Genomic DNA, 20,846 nt, shown 5'->3' on the forward strand with positions numbered 1-20,846 from the left:
TACCGCCAAGTGATACGTACTTGCAGCAAGAACTGTTCACGCAAAGGGGTTCTCAACTGCGGCTCCAAACGTGTGGAGTCGCCACCACTCACGACCCGTGGGGCGTGAGCGAGTGAGGTTGATCCGACCTACAACTATCCCTGGGCAGAATGTTTAAGTGGCCAAATGTTTACGGGTCTCCATCACGCGTCTGGCAAAAATCCAACCGCTGTCTCCATCCCGGACGATGTGGCAAGCAGATCGCCTACCGAGTGTTGCTGCCTAGGCCCTCGGGAAGACGCAGCTCTCCGATGCGTCTTGCCGCCGTACCGTGCGTGATTCGGCACGTCCGACGTTTCGCGCCACGTGCTTGAGAAATTCTTTCGGGAAACTGATCGGAACCGAATTAAGCATATGGAGGATGCTGGTCAGTTCATGGAAGTACAGGGTACGCAGCTCACAATAGAAGCATTGCAGGATGCACTCAGGCACAAGGCCGTTGGGTGCGACTTCTGTGATGGGTAACTGCGTTGTAAGACCAGGATCCATATGGTGGGAGACTGTAAGAGCAGACCTGGATGGTCTATGGTATGTCAGAGCAAGAAAGACGCCTTGGCAACATGTGGGGGCATCAGCGGCATTGACCATGATGACATCTTGACCTTCGCTGCTGTACCTATGTGTTGAATTTATTTCGCACGGCACGCAGCTAACCGTGCTAATCCTATTCCTGTTAGGGCCACGCATGATACCTGATGTCGTCGCCCGGCCGTTCTGAGATTCCCTGAAGTCAAGTTGAGTGTTGTTCTCTGTGGTGGCGACTTCAACATTTACTCTCTGCAGTGGGGGGTGGGTGTGTGTGTGTGCCCTCCGTGGAGAGTGTCACGTGCTAGGTGTGTGTGTGCGTGCCTATATATATCAAGAGAGGGCGGTGCTGGGATGCTGTGATTGTGAAAACGCGCCACATACTCAGCCAACCTGCTAGAGAGAGAGAGAGTGTTTCATTTAAACGGTAACTGGTCTTTGGAAGAAGAATAAGAAGATGCTACGTTGTTTTTAATTTGTCGCAAACTTACCGTTGTTATTGTTTTAACCCGCTAGTTGAGTGCAGAGCTGTTTGTGCGACAGGTAAGGTGAATGCTACCTCCTGACAAGTGATGGGATTAAGTGTGGGGTTCTTACAGCTTGGGCAAGGAATCTCCTGTTGTAACATTCTTCATTATTAAGCTTCATATTTTAATCCAGCACATGTTCACTGTGTCCAGGATAAGCATTTAATAATGTTGTGAACTAGTCTGTAATATATAATTATTCATTAAACTGTCCTTTTCGACTTATACCGGGGTTCCAATTCACACATTTACTCAAGTAGATGATGTTCTTTGAATAAGTAATTTGCGATATTTAATAGGAATAATAATAAACATGTACACGTCTTTCGTCTCCTGTTGATAAATGCATTTTAAGATTGCGTCTGATGACCGCGTTGCGTCAAAGCATGCGACGCCATTGCTGACCGTTACGAAATGTCATTTATTATAAATGATTTTTTAATTATTATTAATGACAAACAGGGAATATTTTTTATATCCTCATTAGTTATATATTTTACTGAATTATTTCATTGCAGTGTTAAGACTATTGATTGAATGATAAAGGTTTAGAGCAAACATCCACGTGAAATGTTCTTGGGTCTTGCGGTAAAGTCACGTCGATAGGTTCAAAGAAATAACAACAAAAACTACGACGTTTTGATCGAAACGTAATTTTTTGTTATTTTCGAAATGTCGTAATTTTCCTTATTTTTTGTTATTTTCTTTGAACCTATCTACGTGACTTTACCGAAAGACCCAAGAATATGAATTCCTGCAGTCACGAAAGCTTTAAGTCAAGATCCACGTGAAATATGACATCTCGTGTCCTTTAACCAAGTAAGGGCCAGTTTTCTATTTCGCACGGGAGATATGGAACTGTGGGGTACACGCGGTTATTTGTATTTGACTACATTTGGTCATTTTAGAAGTGTATTTTGAGCTATGACACTTGACCTACCTGAACGACCTTAGCGGTGCACGGTCTTTAACGTGCACTCTCCAGGCGTATGTTGCACTTTGGAAATGATGAAGAGAAATTATCACAAACATCCGTGGGAATTCATCGACCAACCTCGATACGACTAAAACGCGCCAGGCTACCCAGAGACGCTGAATGCAATTGAACTCGTACATCGCACAATTTAATCACGGACTTTAATAATATTTTTTGAGTATAGGATATTTTTTTCACTTGAAGTTTTCATTTCGTTCGCTTTTGCTGTTACATCTACACCTTCCCCTCTGTCTGCTCTTGTGTTTGTGTACGGTTGCGACTGGAACACAGACTTGTGGTCTCAACTGGCTCTTACCTGGTGATTAAACACAACACTGTACTTTACAAATAACGCTCACTCTCAAATGTAAGCGGCGTAGCTCTCCCAGGTAATAATCTACAAAGGGGGCAAATTGTCATACAAAGTCACTACCTTCAGAGAATCCGAATTGATTGCATTTTAATCAAGTTTTAATGAGATACGATGAAATTATTCTATAAAATAAACATCAACAGATTCCTCTTGGCACATTTATTTATTGACACGCACTCGTGAAAAACATTATCTTGGACTGACATTTTATTTAACTAAATAACATTCTCTCGAAGTGTTGTTAATCTGTATGCCGCGTTTATATTGCACGGCTGTAATTGCTGTTTGAACAGCAAGTGCGAATTGGTAAAATAAATACCAATGTGAAACCGAGTTTCAGGGATTTCCGTTAACAGACCCATTAGTGTCACATGTACGTCCAACCGAAGCTGAACTGCCCCGCAAATTTCAATGCAGACTAACGCTGCTGCACATTTTACCGTGAAAGAATATGGACAAAGTGAAAGCATTCCTTGTATTAGGTAGTTTTCACAATGAATGGAAAACGCGCGTGGGGTACATGCAGTCAAGAGTCAAAACAATAAAGCATTATAGATGCTGTCCAGTTACCACACAGTTAGTTTTAGTTTATTTGTGTAACCAGGTTTGCGAGTCAACACAATGACAGATACATTCATCATGAGGACGAGGGGAGAGAGCAGATAAACACACCGTTATAATCTACAACACTTTTTTCAAATCCACTGGCACGGGGAGCGGGGGGGTGCGGGCGATTCCCGATGACACTCAGAATCAGAATATTTAGTTGTGCTGTCAGTACGTAAGGGAGGTGGGATGCACGGGCTTGCGGAACCCGTTCAGATATCACTCGCCACCGATGTTAGCCGTGGCCGGGAATTGAATGAATCCAGGTGACGGGGTGCGCGGTGCAGCGCTCGAATCGCCGTGCCACCTCAAGCCACCGATCTCTGATGTGTTCGGCTACTTTGGGCAAAACTGTGCAATACTCCTTGAGCAGCCGCATCTCTGTTGGGCCCTGCAATTTCCGTCTATTCTGCAGGCAGATCCTCTCCTGGATTCCTCTCGGCAAACATATGATGCCCCCTCTAACTCTCTAAAACTCCCACACATCTCTCTCCCGCGTTGGCTAAGCGTCGCATATAGGAAGCAAAGATTCAGATTTACAAACATGTCTTTGTGAGCCAGAATATCTCTTTTGGCTCCAACATAGGTGTCTCTAACTCTCTTGTCAACTGGATGTGAACCCAGACACACACGGCACAGACACGCACCGTGGATTTTTGTTTTCCATTTCAGACGTTGCCCGTGTGAGGGGCAGACCAAGCAGCCGCAGGCATTGCCCGTCGCTGGTTTAGTTTACAAAAGATAAAATCGATAACTTGCGACGAGACGCCAGTTTGCGGGTTGCCACGTAACGAGCTGGCAAACACGGGGAGTGTGAGCAGTGTGTGAGTGTGTGTAAGTGATTTGAGAATGTGTGTGTGAGTGTGTGAGTGAGTGTGTGAGTGAGTGTGAGTGATGTGAGAATGTGAGTGAGTGTGTGAGTGAGTGTGTGAGAGTGTGTGAGTGTGTGTAAGTGATGTGAGAATGTGTGTGTGAGTGTGTGACTGAGTCTGTGTGTGAGTGAGTGTGTGAGAGTGTGTGTGAGTGAGAGTGTGTGTGAGAGTGTGTGTGTGAGTGATGTGAGAATGTGTGAGTGAGTGTGTGACTGAGTCTGTGTGTGAGTGAGTGTGTGAGAGTGTGTGTGAGTGAGAGTGTGTGTGAGAGTGTGTATGTGAGAATGTGTGAGTGAGTGTGTGACTGAGTCTGTGTGTGAGTGAGTGTGTGAGAGTGTGTGTGAGTGAGAGTGTGTGTGAGAGTGTGTATGTGAGAATGTGCGAGTGAGTGTGTGACTGAGTCTGTGTGTGAGTGAGTGTGTGAGAGTGTGTGAGTGAGAGTGTGTGAGTGAGTGTGTAAGTGAGAGTGTGAGTGAGAGTGTGTGTGAGTGAGTGAATGTGTGAGTGAGTGAGTGTGAGTGAGAGTGTGAGAGTGTGTGTGCCCATCGGGGAGCAGTGGTGTAGCGGTTAGCGTGCCTCGCTATGAACCCGGCGACCCGAGTTCGACTCCGGCTCCCGACCAACACCAGTAACGATTTTATGAACCGGTCCTAGATTTCCCCTAGGTCAACTCAGCCTCAATTGAGTACCTGGTGCTATGTGTAATAACATCGCCACTGGAGAGACAAAGGCGGCCGGGCGTGGTGCTGGCCACTAACCCCCTCGTTTGCCGTTCCGGCCTTCATAGGTGCTCACTAACAGCACTTGCCCCGACATTCTACCTCCGCTACACGGGGGATCTTTGTCTTTGTGTGCCCACCGCACAGATGTGTGTCGCACTCGACGCACAGAGTATAGACACAAGCTGCCACTTTCACGGAACGTGTGGGCAACAAAGCACACCCGTGCAGTGTACACACATAGAGTTTGTAATATATATTGTCTGCGTATTCAAATTGGGTATTCGTTGCATTGGCGACGCAGACATCGTTGTGAGATCATAAACCTCGTCAAAATAGCACGGGCTATATGGCTTAGTGGTTTTAATTATTTAGCTTTCTCAGTGGAGATATTAAATAGTTTCACAGTATTTTGTAAAATGTTCGCAAATGTAAATCCATGCTTCTTTGTACACAACGCAAACACGGTAGTAACAATCATTATAATTTACAGCCCTTTGTAAACCTACTGACGGATGAAGTCCTCACCACGCCGTGACACGGATGGGGAGTCGGTCGACCATACTTCACCACGCTGGTCGTCGGTGCGGCTTGGTCAAGGCGAGGGTGGCCCAAGACTGGTTCAATTTCACTCAGCCACTGACGTTAACAGCCACAGAAAATCTAAGCCGGCTCACCAGCTTCAGCAGGGCCAAGTGGTCTGAGCACTTTACTCGGCTATCCATAATAATCATCCTTCGTGAACTGCATCAGTGGGACAGACATTTCGGCAGATATTGGAATAGAGGAGTGAGTCTTCCGCATTTTAAGAATTCGGAATTCCAAAGTCGACAACGTACGTGTTGGGAAAGCGGCAAGTGTCCTGACTGGGCGTCAGGGTCGTGACTGGGAGCGGTGGGTGAGAGGCCACGCCGGCTTCCTTCATTCCACGAGCCCCACGCGTTCTCAACAAAAGCAACGTTTTGACTTGGAGTCGGCAGCTTTATGTGGCGGTGAAAGGGTGTAAACACTCGGCTCAGACCGTCGAATAATCTCGTTGCTTAGGAAACCCAGAGCGGCGCGTTTAGCTCTCCACACCGTGGGGTCATTGACATTGGAGTCAATGGCACCAACTTCCTAGAAGCTTTCCCTGGGGTTGCGATTCTCGACGGAATTGGAATGGAATGGGGGGGGGTAAGAGGTGAATGGCTCCGTTCCGAATGAATGTTCTTGAAGCTGTTGTGGGCTTTTTAAATCCTTTATATTAAGTTCACTTGCTTGCTTGCTTGTGTGCTTGCGTGCTTGCTTGCTTGCTTAGGACCGTGCAAATCTTTCGGTCGTTTTTTAACCCACTTCCCGTGATCCAATCGAGCTGACATTTTGCACACAGACTCGTTGTGCGTGACAATTAATTTTCGTGAAAATTTTTTTCCACAATTTTACACTGTTTAGGGAAACATAAATAAATATTTAATTACCAATTGCTTAATTGTGGCAGACAATCATTTGACTCATAGGTGGCAGCCATCTCAAGCCAGAGGACGAGAGGACTCGAGCCGCCACGCATATAAAGGATTTATAGTGAAAAACTTTGTTTTTACGGGTTAATTTTTTCTTCTTCTTATTCTCATCGTCGCTGCGATGGGGGCGACAGCACACAGCTGGCAAGCCGCATCGGAGTGGTTGGACATTTGCAGAAAGAGGCCGATGTTCAGCTCCCCCCAAACCCCACGTGGTACAATCACTGCAGCGTTAATTAGACTACATCACAGTGCCCTGTATTTTCCCAAGTAATTGTTTTTGTCTGATTCGCAACATTATCCTGAAGCCATCAGCCTGCGCAGTCCTCGTACGGCTCTTCCTGTTGTCTGCTCAGCTCCGAGTTGACGCCTTCTGTTACCCCTTACCAATCTACAGATTAGGGAGATCATCCATGAGTAGCAGCGCATTCATCCTCTTATCCACGTTCAAGCTAGCCGTAGGGGTAACACGTGATGGGTAACACATAAGGGTAACACGAAAGGGTACCACGAGTAGAATTGCCGAGATAAACGCGGATAATAGAGGGGGGGGGGGTTGGGTTAGATCGTGTAAATATGAATGTGTCGTTAAACCCGCCACCACCCGACACAGTCAACTAGTAAGATTTGTCACGTAAACAGAACGTGGCCAATTCGTCACTAGTACAGCACACCGGTGTGTTGGAGAACTAAGCCACAGCATTCACAATCTAAATACGACGTTTCGTCAGTAATTACAACTAGCTTCATCAGGCGACAGCCAGAATTGTGGAGAAGTCCTCCTGTTTCGTTCCTTAAATAGAAGGGGTAGATTCTGATGACATCACTTGTGAACCCAGCACGGGCGAAGTGGAGGGGGATTAATAATTACATCTAAATCACAATGCGTATCCATTGCCGGTTAGGTTATTCATAGGGTAGTCAACGTACATTATGCATGCACATTTTGCAACACGGATGTTTGGTCGTTAGCTCGTGTGTGCGTGTGTGTGCGTGTTCATGGGGAGTGGTGGTGAAGCGGTTAGCCCACCGCGCTACGAACCCGGCGACCCGAGTTCGATTCCCGCTCACGGCTAACACAGGTGACGATTGTCTGAACCTGGAGCGTAAACATCGCCACTGGGGAGACAAAGGCGGTGGGGCTTGGTGCTGGCCCCCCACCCCCTCGTGTGCCGTGCCGGCCTTCGTAGGTTGCTCGCTATCAGCACTTGCCCCTACAGTCTGTTCAGGCTAAACGGGGGATCTTTGTTGTTTGTGTGCGTGGTGCATGCAGGCGGCGGGGAGCGGTGCGTGTGTTCTCATGGTGAAGGACGCTGGGAGCCCGGTTCCTCTTCCCCCGAGGGGGACGGCTCCTGCAGTGCACCCCAGTCCAGTCCCCACCAACAACCACAAGGCCAGGGAGCATGGCTCGCCCAAGCCTGCCCAGGTAGACGTCGTCGTCACTCGCCATTCACCGTTGATTTGGTCCGCGTCATGATCTGGTCAAATTTGTGTCGTTCAGACCCTCCACCACCCAACGTGGCAAAATAAATGCACTTGTCACGTGGTGTCGAGGTACAGTTCTCACAGACAAATTTAGCAGCAATTGTATTTGTGACGTGTCATTTGAAACTACGTCGGGGATCTTCAGGACAAGATCCTTCTGACTCAACTCCGCACATTCTGCCGATCCGCGACGTCGTCGCCTTTAACGCAGCGACGGACCGGGAGAGCGGGTGCCATAAACAACGTCGAACGCGTAGATTCATCCATATTTCGCTGCCACGGTCGAACAACTACTTCACTCGAGACACCGTTGTTGAGACTCCGCTTGCAGATTACGCACGGCGCTCGCTCGCTCGCCCGCCCGCCCCCCAGCGCGCGAAGCAACACCTGCCGCCCCCCTCTCCGCGCAGGCGTCGCCCGTAGCCGTGCCGGGCAACCGCAGGAAGGCACCGATGCCGGCCGCGCAGCGCGAATCCCCTCCTGGCCACGCCGCCTCCACCGCCGCCGCCACCGCCGCGATCCCCGGCCACGCCGTGCTCCCTCGCGGCTCCGTGGCGCCTTTCAGCCTGCGCGGCCTCATCACCGCACGCCGCTTCACCAGGAACCTCAAGGTGCTCGCGGATTTTAAACACACGGGCCATGTACGTGGATACGTCCGTGCGTGTGTGCGTGCGTCTGTCAAAATGAAATTACAAAATGTCGTGCTGGACTTGGTCTCGCGTCCGTGAGCAGCACGGCCCGCTCGCATTATTTTCCCATGAAAGAAGTCGATGATAATTGTAGCCGATTAATCGACGTGTATGGCGTGTCGTCCCAACTCTTTACACACACGCGCGCACTCCCTCAGCCGTCTCGCCCCTGCCGCCGTGCGCACCGCGAGCTGCGCATCGTCTGGCCTTCGGTCCTTTCATTAAAAGCTGAATGAAGTACAAACATCGTTCGATGATCTCAACGCAGATGATGTGAAAGATCTTGCAATAAATAAATATCAGTTAAGGATTTGAATAATATATTTCACCCGCCCGTAAACAGATGTCTGGAGTGGGCATTCGCAATCGCTCTCGAACGCTGCCGTGCAGGACAAGTGACGCCACGGTCAATAAACACTCTCGCATTTCGCAAATGGGGATTTTTCTCTCGTGGATTCTTGGTGCGTTGCTCATCGTCGTGCAACGTTTGCTTTTCAAGAAATGAAGCGGAACAACTAAGCTCTTCTTCTTGGTTCTTTCGGTAAAGTCACGTAGAATGGAAATAATAAAATAATAAAAATAAAACATAATAAAATAATTCTCACGACGTTTCGGCCTCCACCTGAGGACGGCTGCTTGCATTGTGGCCGAAACGTCGTGAGAATTATTTTATTATGTTTTATTTTTATTATTTTATTATTTCCATTCTACGTGACTTTACCGAAAGAACCAAGAAGATGAATCCCTGCAGTCACAAAAGCTTTAAATCGAAACAAAGCTCTTGCAATGAATCTACAACTCGCGGGGTAATTCCCCCGGCGAGGGTTCAGTCGGCACTCACCCTGCACCTCTGGGTCCCCCCGGCAGGCGAAGACGGCGCAGAGGATCGCAGAGAGGAAGCAGATGGAGGGGCGAGCGGGCACGGGCGACCATGGGGCAGAGGTAAACTCCGCGAGGAGGCACGGAGGGGCAGGGTGGCAGTGGGGACGGCATGGGCCCTGGTGCGAGGTGAAGGGTGGCCCAGATTGGGCTCAGCCCTGGCCGCGGATCGGACCAACTTTCATGTGAATGTTAGGACATTCAGAGTTGGAAGTTTTACAATGAATAATGCGGTCAATGTAATTTCCCATGTACTGGAAGATCGTGAGGGTTTGGTGGTTGAAAGTCCACATGCACCCTAGTCCTACTGTTGAACATTATCAAAATATTAATTTACGTACAAATGGACATTATAGACCAATATACTTTGCAATAATGTATGTATTAAAAAAAAACCCAGGAACAACAACAGACATTCTTCTCTGCATGAGACACTTCGCTTGTTGATGTGTTCAAGGGCATAACCACAGACGTGAAGAACCCCGTGAGCTTAGCGCATTAAATACTCGGCAAGGGTAATTACGCGCAGCGTAAGGTGTAAGTGGAGCCGAGATCCTCTCACTCGAGTGGCGCGTGCACTGTTATTGTTTCAACGCTTTTCACGAAACCACCGATTGCAGATTGGGAATTGTGTTCTCTCTGCGGGCTCTCTGTAATTGAAGCATATTGACTTGAAGGAGCTTGCGCACCTGCGCTGTGAACCTGGAGACTTGAAATTTATTTGAGGCCATGGCTACGAACATCGGTGTGGAGTGATATCAGAACCAGTCCTGTGCACTGTTCAGCATGGCATCACGAAAACCCAATCCGGGTCTGAGCGATGCCCTCAGTCAAAATCTGTCGTGAAGTTTCTTTTAGGTCAACCCTTAGACTTTGTCCTGGTCTCGTGAGTTCTCACCTGGCTAAACGTACGATTCTAATAACATTGGGGGGGAAATCTATTTTCTTGCTTTTGCGTGTGTAATCATTCCCATTCTCGCACCTCCGATTAGCACGATTGCCTATATACGGTGCGAAAGAAGTTCCACAAACACACATATACCCACCGTGAGTCGCGCTAATCGAATTTCGGGGGTGGGGTTCAGTTGCCTCGGTGTGCGTCGCTCCCATTGGCTGAGCGAACGATGGGCCGGCTACGTCCTCCCGGACCATCGCTCACTCGTAAGCACCATTTAGATATTCAGAGTTAATTTTTTTGTTGTAAAAAAATTCCCCGGGCCAAAGAGCGCCATAATTGAATCAGCATTGTACGGGGTTCACGCTCAGCGAGGTCTGCCTGTACAAGGTCACTGGTGGTGGCCAAACATCCCAATTCTGAACATGTACCTGCACACTACTCAAATAGGGATTATACGTAGCAGCAGCAGCAGCATCGCCTCCTGCTACTGAAAACTTGGCAGGACGCTCCCGCAAAGAGCCTTGAGACCGAGTGAGGTTTTCCCGGGGTAAGCAAGCGTGATAATAAGCAAGTCAAATCATAACCTCCCGTCTCTTTTGTCCAGGGTGGCTCGGCTGGGGCCGGCCACGAGAGCTTTCCCGTGGAGCGCCTGGAGCGCCTGCTGGAGGAGACGCTGACTCGGCACCTGGGGGGGGGAGAGGCCCTCGACGCGGCCGCCTGCGCTCGCCTCGCGCCGCTGCTCAGCGAGGAGATCAAAGGTACAGCGCCCACGGCCGATGGCGAGCGTTGCGTGTTATGTGCTGTATGTACCGTGTGTGTGTGTGTGTTGAACTTCTTTGGCACCGTACGTAACCAACAGTGCTCGTCGGAGGTGCGGGGCTAGGGACAACAGACTGAACACGAAAAGCAGTTCTAGATTACTCTTTGGTTCTTTTGGTAAAGTCCATGAAGTTAGAAATAAAATGAAACAAATTCACGACGTTTCGATCGCAACACAAGCGGTCGTCGTGATTTGTTTCATTTTATTTCTACCTACGTGACTATACCGAAGGAACCAAAGAGTATGGATTCCTGCAGTCACGAAAGCTTCAAATCAAGATTCAGTTCTAGATGATTTTAAAGTTCACAGCTCCAGTGGCTTCTGAATATCGGAAGGAAGAGCGTTCCAGACGGCCACAGAAGTGCATCTGAAAGCGCGCAATGTAGTTACCGTCCTTGTTTAATGGCTATCCAAAAGCCGCTGCGACGGTAACCGGAGTTCGCGTGATGGTTTACGCTCCGTGACAAGATCAGCAAGGCGTTGTTGCTCATTTGTGGCAAGCGCTCGTGACACACCTTTCACTTTTGCATCCAACTGGTTCGGTGGATCAAAGGGGGACACCGTTGCCACGTTACGGTGTAGATGTGGCATTCACACAAATTAACTCCAACAATTAACGCTGCCAGATATCCCGGTTGGACCAAAAACAGTCCCAGTTTCTCGAAGGAAGCCCCATTGCCACCCTCAAAAGCATTTGTGACATTCAGGATCTTGTCGCCGGGTTAAACTTGTCTGGCCCTTGCTCGAGTCAACATACAGGGGCAGCTGCCACCGGGGGTACCCTTGGTTGAACTGCAGCAGGGCATTGTGAATGGTCGAGACGAGATGCGCTCTCGCCACGCCGAGGCGTCCAAGCGTTCCAATCGGAGCTCCCCCTCTGCACGCCGCGTCTCCCCCTCCCCCCGCACAGCTCGCGCCAAGGAGCAGACCCCCACGCGCTACAAGCTGATCGTGAGCGTGACGCTGGGCAGCTGGGAGCGCGAGCAGGTGGTGGTGGCGAGCCGCTGCCTCTGGGACCCGGCCGCCGACGCCTTCGCCTCCCACCACTACCGCCGCGGGGCGCGCTTCTGCGTCGCGACCATCTTCGGCGTTTACTACGAGTGACGGCCGCCGGCGCCGTCTCCCTGCCACCCCGGGCTCCAAACGAAATCCCCGTCGCCGCGAACGTCACGTCCGTGGCGTGCGCTGGTGCGTGGGATTCACCGATCGGTGCCCCCCCCCACCCCTCCCTACTTTGCGCGACATCATCGGCCGTGAATCGCGGTGCCAGCGTGGGAAGGAAGGAGCGTCGTCCGGGTCGTTTTGCACGGTGGCAGCGATCGTGCGCGGTCGTCCGTGTCTGAGCGCAAGTAGGAAGGGTGCGGGGGTTGGCATCGGGGGTGCGTGGTCGAGGCTGTCGATGCGCTCGTCGCACGCGAGCGATCGGTGGCGTCGCGGACAACGCCGCGCGTGTCAGGGCGGTGAGCCTGCAACATTGTGGAGGGTCTGCGACCGGGTCTCGGGTATCTGTCAACAGACCGAGAGTCGCTTTGTCATCTTGTTAAAACACACACGCACGTACGTATAAACAAATATTTTCTTTTAGTCTGATCTAACTGCAGGGATAAATAGGAATCTGCAAAATCCAGCACAGGGCGTGAGGGGGTGGAGAGATCAAAATCGGCCACAGTCTCCCCACAGATGATCTCGACACAACGCTCAAGAGGCACTTTTTTAGGGTGGTTCAACTTGCTTAGGCTGAGTTATGAATTTTCGTTGTGAGCGTGGGCGGGAAGGCCAAAGCATGGCTGCCTCGACTTGTTGGTCATCCCAATAACTACCAGGACACCGCTCTTCACGCTGTGAAACCAGCACTTGCATCATGATGACAAGATCCATCAATTAAAATCTATCCCTGCGCTTATGTTGCACGGCATAGAAACATTCACAACTCGTGAAATTTGCATTTGATTGCAAATGATAGGTTGAGTTAAGATTGAGGCCAATGACACGAATGAAACAGAACAAACATGACAGATCAAGAGAATTGCGTTCTCAAATCGTGACAATTCATCAGATCATGGTGGGGGCTAGGGGCGGGGAAACGGGGGACAGGATGGAATTGTTTACACCCCTGATGCCCACAATGCCAACTCTCCCTGGTGGCTCTGGTCCATCGGTAGCTCTCGGCCAGGGTCTCGTGAGCACTGCCTGACCCCGACTGTGAGCCCATACGGTGATATGCACCGTCCTGGACCCGCTGCTAGGTGACGGTTACCTCCTGCACATCTGTGAAAAGAGCTTTATAGCTCATCGGATTCCTTTGGTATAAATGTTCTGATTCTGAAGGTTTTTCAGAGCTCTTGGCGCTTGGCCTCTCGGTGGCCGTCAAGAGAATCGAATCGGGCAAAATGGAAGTGGCTTTATTTTCCGTCTGCTCCGCATTGACTTCAAACGTCACCCAACCGGGACATTGTGTGGGACTCCAGAGAGAGGGATGTATGTATGTTGAACTTATTTCGCACCGTACGTAGGCAGCCGTGCTAATCCGAGGTTGGGGGATAGGGCGGAACAACGATGGGCCAAACCCACTTGTGAAAGTTTCCCCACCAGATTTGTGATGTCTACTCCAAAAATAATTCCCATGTACTCGAACCGTATCCAAGTAATTTGTTGTGTAACAAAGCTCAAAAAAATACATGGAGCCTAACATGTGAACCCATGGGCTTGCTTTGACCATTTCCAAAAGTGCACGACCAGATCAACGTCCTGACGGGCAACTTATACAAAGTGTCAATCAATTATGTTACTATTGAGAAATGTTGGGTTGAGATGGTGGCACAGGGGTTGGCACGCTTTGCCGTGGGTTCGGCTACCCGAGTTTGATTCCTGGCCACAGCTGACATCAGTAGTGGAAGATATTGGAACTGATCCCAGGTTTCCCCTTTCACACATTGGCCAGTGAGGTGAAGACAAACAACCTTCGTGACCGATACAGCATGAGGCGACCTTAGTCCAGCACTGGATTGACATAGGGCTGCGAATTATTCAACCATTCACTGCAATTTAGAGCGTTATGACAACGTTTATAAACAGGTGGGACATCTGCCACCAGTGAAGCAGCAGCCAGAACCAACGCACCGCTGCTTAAGAGAGCAGGCTAGATATTCGTCATCATCATCATCAAAATTTACCGCCCAACACTACTGCGCGAATAACTGAGCTCAGAGGGCCTTGTACTCATCCAGGTATGTTTAAGAGGCTTCCACGAGCTGCACTTACAGGAAACCCACGAGGGTCAAGACTTCGAGCAGGGGGCATCAAAGGGCGTCACGTGGAGTGTGAGAGTCACTTGAACAATGGGGGCTCTCTCGCCCCTCGACAGTCACCTGGACCCAACGGTCTGCGTCACTGCTGAGAGAGTGTGTAATCTGGTCGCTCAGCTGCCCGTTGCAGGTCGGCCTCACAATTCAACCTGAGCACGCGACGCCTCTTGATCATCTCCATCTTCTCTCGAGAACAAATATCTTGCTCGCCTCGGGCATTGGCTCTCGGGCAGAGATTTTCTTTTTGTTAAGTGCCAAACAGGACCTTCAAATACCTTTCGTGGGCCACACATGAACACACACCTCAGACGTGACCGCGCGATTTAAATGAGAAGCAATGTTGTTGCCAGATAAAACATATTCCCCTCTAGTACCCGATTACTGCGCCCAAAGTTATTGCAGTGATGGATGTCATTTGCAGGCCATTGTAAAGAGGTGCGTCTCATGTGGCTGCGAGCCAAATTCAATGTTGCGTACGTTGAAATTATTTTCGCACCGTACGCAGCCAACCGTGCTAATCGGAGTTGCATTGTAAGGACAACAAACTAAACACAAAACGCAGTTCTAAAGAAATGAGTTTTCACTCTAGATTTAAAAGTGCAAAGCTCCAGTGTCTTCCTAATATCGGAACGAAGAGCGTTCCAGACGGCCGCAAGAGCACCGCATCTGAAAGGCGCGCGATGCGGTGACCACCGTCTTTGTTTGGTGGCTATCCTGGGGCTTAATCTGGACGTATTCTAAGTACATTGGCAGCTTTCAGTGCGTCTCGATTGAAGACCTCCGATGTATTTTGAAATATCCTCCACTTAACCCCATTCGACATGGATACAGAAGGTTCAATGTAGATGTCTTATTTATTGGATGTTTAAAGATTTAATGACAGTCGAGCAGTGCTAAGAATATTCTTGGAAATGTGTTCAATCCTCAAAGAGTTGCCACAATAATCATCTGCGGTCAGAGTTACATGAATTCAACCTTCGTCGGGTGCCAGCAATGCTCTAGGTGTTCCCAGCAACGGTCTATACAGTTCTTTGTAAGGACGGTTGTTTGTAAGGTTATTCTGTTTTTTATTGTACAGTGCCTTGGGACATTTGTTTTTTGTGAAAGCAATGTACAAAATAAAACTAAATTATCGGCATGCGATGATTCACACCACAGAGATTCGACGAATTGCCACAATCCGGGATCATGATTTGATTTAATAATCGAAAATGGTTGTCTTCATTTTTACCATCGTATTTTTACTTTTGGTATCGTTTGTACAATTTTGGCCACTGGATTCGCTGGGTGGGTGAATAGTTCCATGCAAGATTGAAAACACCGATCACTCGAGTTTCGGCAGCCGTCGGCTAGATTGCGAAACACACAGCGGACTTTCCAACAATAACTCCGGCATTTGCAAGATTGAAAAACTGTGCACCGGTGGACGCTTTGGCTTCATTCAACGGCCTGTCACGTGAGCGCGTTTAAGTTTCACACTCTGGCTTGGCCAGGTAAGTGGCCCCAGTGCCATCACTCATGCGGCCAGCCACGGCTGTCGACCCCATACGGTGTACCCGGTTTCTTGTACAGGAAAATTGAGTTTTCAGGTCCATACGGCGTACAGCCGTTTTAATACGGGCACAAAAAATGTCTGTCTGTTTGTGTTTCTCTCTTGTGATGGGACTTTGTAGGATGAACGTTGAGATGTATAAGGGGCACGGGGTGACCAATACGGTCTGATAAGGGGTTGACAAGTATGGACATGTTAACCATGTGTATTGTTTGCCCCATTGTTGTTCAAACATATTTACATGACGATAACTTTATGCAATAGAGTAAAATGCTTAAAATTAAATTATAGTTTCCATTTCGTACCGACACGTGTTTTGCTCGAAGAGGTATTGGAAATGTGGCGGCAGTCATATGCCATCAATGTGAAGACTCCTGTGGATGGTGGCAGTGTTGTAGAGAAATAATAATTTATCCATACTATTTACTAAACTTTTCAAACAAAAATGATTGTATTTGTATAAAAAGGATTCGCCTAATGTCAGCGAGTTTGTTTTTTCCCTGTAAAGTTCATATCGTCACGTGCTTTTATAAACTGTATATGTAAGTATATAACCCTGTTTTCACATAATTGTTTGCAATGCAGATAACTACAGTAATTCTGAGCCACACATATCGTCAAACATTACTGACATTCATTGATGTATTTTTTAAGAACTTAAACTGGATTGTATATCATATCTGAGTCATAAAGTATTTTTTCAAGCTCATTCGCAAATACAAATTTTAAAAAATCGCATCGACTGTGTTAATCATATTTTAATAAATTCTCAATAATTCTAACTTAATTTTTCTTTTTTTCTTTTTTACTTGGGTATGCAGCCTCACATTTGTATTAACAATTCTATCCGTATTAAATTCGAGTTTTTTTCCTAATTACTAAATTCAACATATTTGATCTCTCACAGCCATATCACCATTTGGTTTGACTGCCGAGTCATGTACAACTCAACACTCGGGCATTAGAGGCGAGATAAGAAGCCATCAATGGGACCCAGAGAAGCGGTTCGTCATGTCAAACGTCCAGAAGCTGTTCCCTTAACACGGGATAATTATGCCTGATGAGATTCCACCCAAAAGGAGCAATCTAAGAGGAAAAAGCAAAACAAAACGATGACAATTAGAACCGAGTTGTGCCACTGAGTGGCGGCTTGCGACAGCCGGGGTGGCAGTGAGGAGGTGTCCAAGGTTGTCTCGTTGCCGCCACGTGTCCTGATGTTGTTGTTGTTGCTGCTGCTGTACCCTGCTGGTGTGGCTGCGTGGCCGTCTTGAGAGTGACGCACGAAGGGACTTACATGAGGATGCCAGACCGCTGTCTTAAGTAAACTGCCGAGATGCATACCACGGCACGTCGCTCACATTTAAACCGTAGATGTACATGGGGCTTGCTGCAACGATGTGGGGAGGGGGGTCTTGGGGGGAACACGCGGGGTGGGTAATTACTATAATGTTGACGTGTCCGTTTGGCATTCGGGCAAATAATGCGATTAATTGGAGTTGGCAGAGGTTACAAGAATGGGCAAGTGGGAACTTACGGGAAAAGTCGAATAGTATTAATATGTAAATAAATAAGACTGCGAGACCTATAAAGATGATATAATTTTTGTCAGGAGGGCGTGCTCTCTAAGTAGCGGCAATACCAGACAAATTGAAAGAGCATGTGATGAGCAAAAATAAATCAAGGTTAAACGAATGTGAACTCTGCTATGGCTTGTTGACAAGCTCTGAGAAAGTACAAAGCCAGCCAAAGTCGATCGTGCTTCGTCACTGGCCATGTACAATATTGACCTTGAAAGCTTGCTGGCTGAATGCTCGGGTTGTTTTCTCAGGCAACAAATAGCAGCAGTGTTTATAGTGACTGTTACATTTAAAGTAATAATTTAAAGCCCTCGTCGGTCTACTGCTGGATGAAAACCTCCCGACAGCGTGTCGGTCACGGAGGTCGCGAGACCATACTTCACTAAACTGGTCAGTCGTGTGGTGGGTTGGTGACCCCAGAACTTTCCACTGATGCTGCCCGTGACGAGGAACTAAACTGAGGTCACGGGGTTTACATCGCGGTGTCCGCATCACTGCGCCGCCGTAAAGTTTACAACTTAGAGACGTGAAAATATTTATTTTTGGTCCACCAAAAATATAACCAAGGAATGATTGCAACTCGATATGCATACAAAAAAACCACACTCGCATATGCCGTGTGCATACGCAGGGCAAATGCGCACGAGGTGAGAAACGTAGGAATCACACCGACAGGAAACACGACGAGAGCAAACGCGCACACGGTGCGGGGAGCGCTGTTGTCACTCCACTGCTGGATGAGTCTACTCGCTGTGCGGGCCGTCTGTGGTTGCTGGAGGCGGCGGAGGGCGCAGATTTTGGATGTTTGCTGCTCTCTCTCTCTCTGCCGCTCTGCACAACAGGGGAGAGAGAATGAGACGAGAGGGCCAGAGAGGGATGCGCGCTGCCGATGTTGGAATTCATCTGAGAAAGGAAAAACAAAAATCACAACAAAGAAGCCAGATGAGCCGAATGTGTTTTTGTTTTGGATTCGAGAGGCCGTCAGTGGCACCACGTGCCTCCTTCGCCTGTCAAAAGCGGCCCCACGTTGCCATCTGGCGACTTCACGTCGATGGCACGAAGACGCGTTCATCGAATTTGGCCGTGTTAAAACAATCTTTAAAAGTGAAGATCCTAAACGTTTTGATGCAAGACTCAATTCTCCTACTGCTGCTACACTCCCAGAGTCAGCCAAGGCTCCAACTCGAGGCGTCCCTCGACCCTTCACTGACCCCCTTTGTTTTTGTTTAGCAACCGGCACTAAAGACCGTGGCAGCAGCAGCAGCACAAGGGAAGGGAGCAGATTTGAGAACGCACGACCGACCGACGACCGCCTTATGAACATAGCGAGTCTCGCTGCGAGGGCTTCGTGTTTGCAATGTCATCAACAGCGGCAGGGGGTTAAATCAACTTTGGCGGCTATAATGTGTTGCCGGGGCTGTGTTGCAAAGCAGCACCTCTCTCTCTCTCTCGAGGAGGAGGAGGAGGTTGCTTGTTTTCGCAAAACTATTTTGTGTGTTTTCGTCGAGGTGTGTGCCAGGATGGGTCAAGGAGCATGATGTACCCAAGGCGCTAATGGCTGTCGAGCACTCAGCCGTCACGAGCGATATTTTAGAGTGGAAGGTTCGTGCGTGTCTCAGTCCGCTTGTCCTGGTGAGGGTCGTGGTGGCAGACTCACTCACTACTACATTATACACTATACTATACACTACACTATACACTATACTATACACTATACTATACACTATACTATACACTACACTATACACTATACTATACACTATACAATATACTATACACTACACTATACACTATACTCTACACTATACAGCAGCAGCAGTATACACTACACTATACACTACACTATACACTATACAGCAGCAGTATACACTACTATACACTATACACTACACTATACACTACACTATACACTATACAGCAGCAGTATACACTACTATACACTATACACTACACTATACACTACACTATACAGCAGCAGTATACACTACTATACACTATACACTACACTATACACTACACTACACACTATACAGCAGCAGCAGTATACACTACTATACACTACACTATACACTATACAGCAGCAGTATACACTATTATACACTATACTATACACTACACTATACACTATACAGCAGCAGCATACACTACTATACACTATACTATACACTATACACTACACTATACTCTACACTACACTATACACTATACAGCAGCAGTATACACTACTATACACTATACACTACACTATACACTACACTATACTCTACACTACACTATACACTATACAGCAGCAGCAGTATACACTACTATACACTACACTATACACTATACTATACACTATACACTATACTATACTCTACACTACACTATACACTACACTATACACTACACTATACACTACACTATACACTACACTATACACTACACTATACTCTACACTACACTATACAGCAGCAGCATACACTACTATACACTATACACTACACTATACACTACACTATACACTACACTATACATTACACTATACACTATACAGCAGCAGTATACACTACTATACACTATACACTACACTATACACTATACTATACACTATACACTACACTATACAGCAGCAGTATACACTACTATACACTATACACTACACTATACACTATACTATACACTACACTATACAGCAGCAGTATACACTACTATACACTACACTATACACTACACTACACACTATACTCTACACTACACTACACACTATACACTACACTATACTCTACACTACACTATACAGCAGCAGTATACACTACTATACACTACACTACACTATACACTACACACTACACTATACACTACACTATACTACACACTACACTATACACTACACTATACTCTACACTACACTATACACTACACTATACACTACACTATACACTACACTATACTATACACTACACTATACACTACACTATACACTATACACTACACTATACACTACACTATACACTACACTACACTATACAATATACACTACACTATACACTACACTATACACTACACTATACACTACACTATACACTACACTACACTATACACTACACTATACACTACACTATACACTACACTATACACTATACACTACACTATACACTACACTATACACTACACTATACACTATACACTACACTATACACTACACTATACACTACACTACACTATACACTACACTATACACTACACTATACACTACACTATACACTACACTACACTATACACTACACTATACACTACACTATACACTATACACTACACTATACACTATACACTACACTATACACTACACTATACACTACACTATACACTACACTATACATTATACACTACACTATACACTACACTATACTCTACACTACACTATACACTATACAGCAGCAGTATACACTATACACTACACTATACACTACACTATACACTACACTATACACTACACACTATACAGCAGCAGCAGCCCTGGTCC

At 47.4% G+C, this 20,846-nt stretch overlaps 1 protein-coding gene across 1 annotated transcript; it reads left to right on the forward strand.

The window, feature by feature from the left end:
* The first annotated feature begins 575 nt into the window (after positions 1-575).
* On the forward strand, positions 576-16,499 carry LOC133352010 (dynein light chain Tctex-type 4-like). Its single transcript, XM_061567706.1, has 7 exons — positions 576-991; positions 1,091-1,107; positions 7,410-7,562; positions 8,032-8,232; positions 9,178-9,252; positions 10,692-10,845; positions 11,818-16,499. The coding sequence occupies exons 3-7, from the start codon at positions 7,437-7,439 to the stop codon at positions 12,009-12,011; spliced, it is 750 nt and encodes a 249-aa protein (XP_061423690.1). The 5' UTR covers positions 576-991; positions 1,091-1,107; positions 7,410-7,436; the 3' UTR covers positions 12,012-16,499.
* Positions 16,500-20,846: the final 4,347 nt, after the last annotated feature.

Source organism: Lethenteron reissneri, chromosome 39 (genome assembly GCF_015708825.2).
Source record: "Lethenteron reissneri isolate LAM-NWPU_2019-01 chromosome 39, ASM1570882v1, whole genome shotgun sequence".
Lineage (NCBI taxonomy): Eukaryota > Metazoa > Chordata > Hyperoartia > Petromyzontiformes > Petromyzontidae > Lethenteron > Lethenteron reissneri.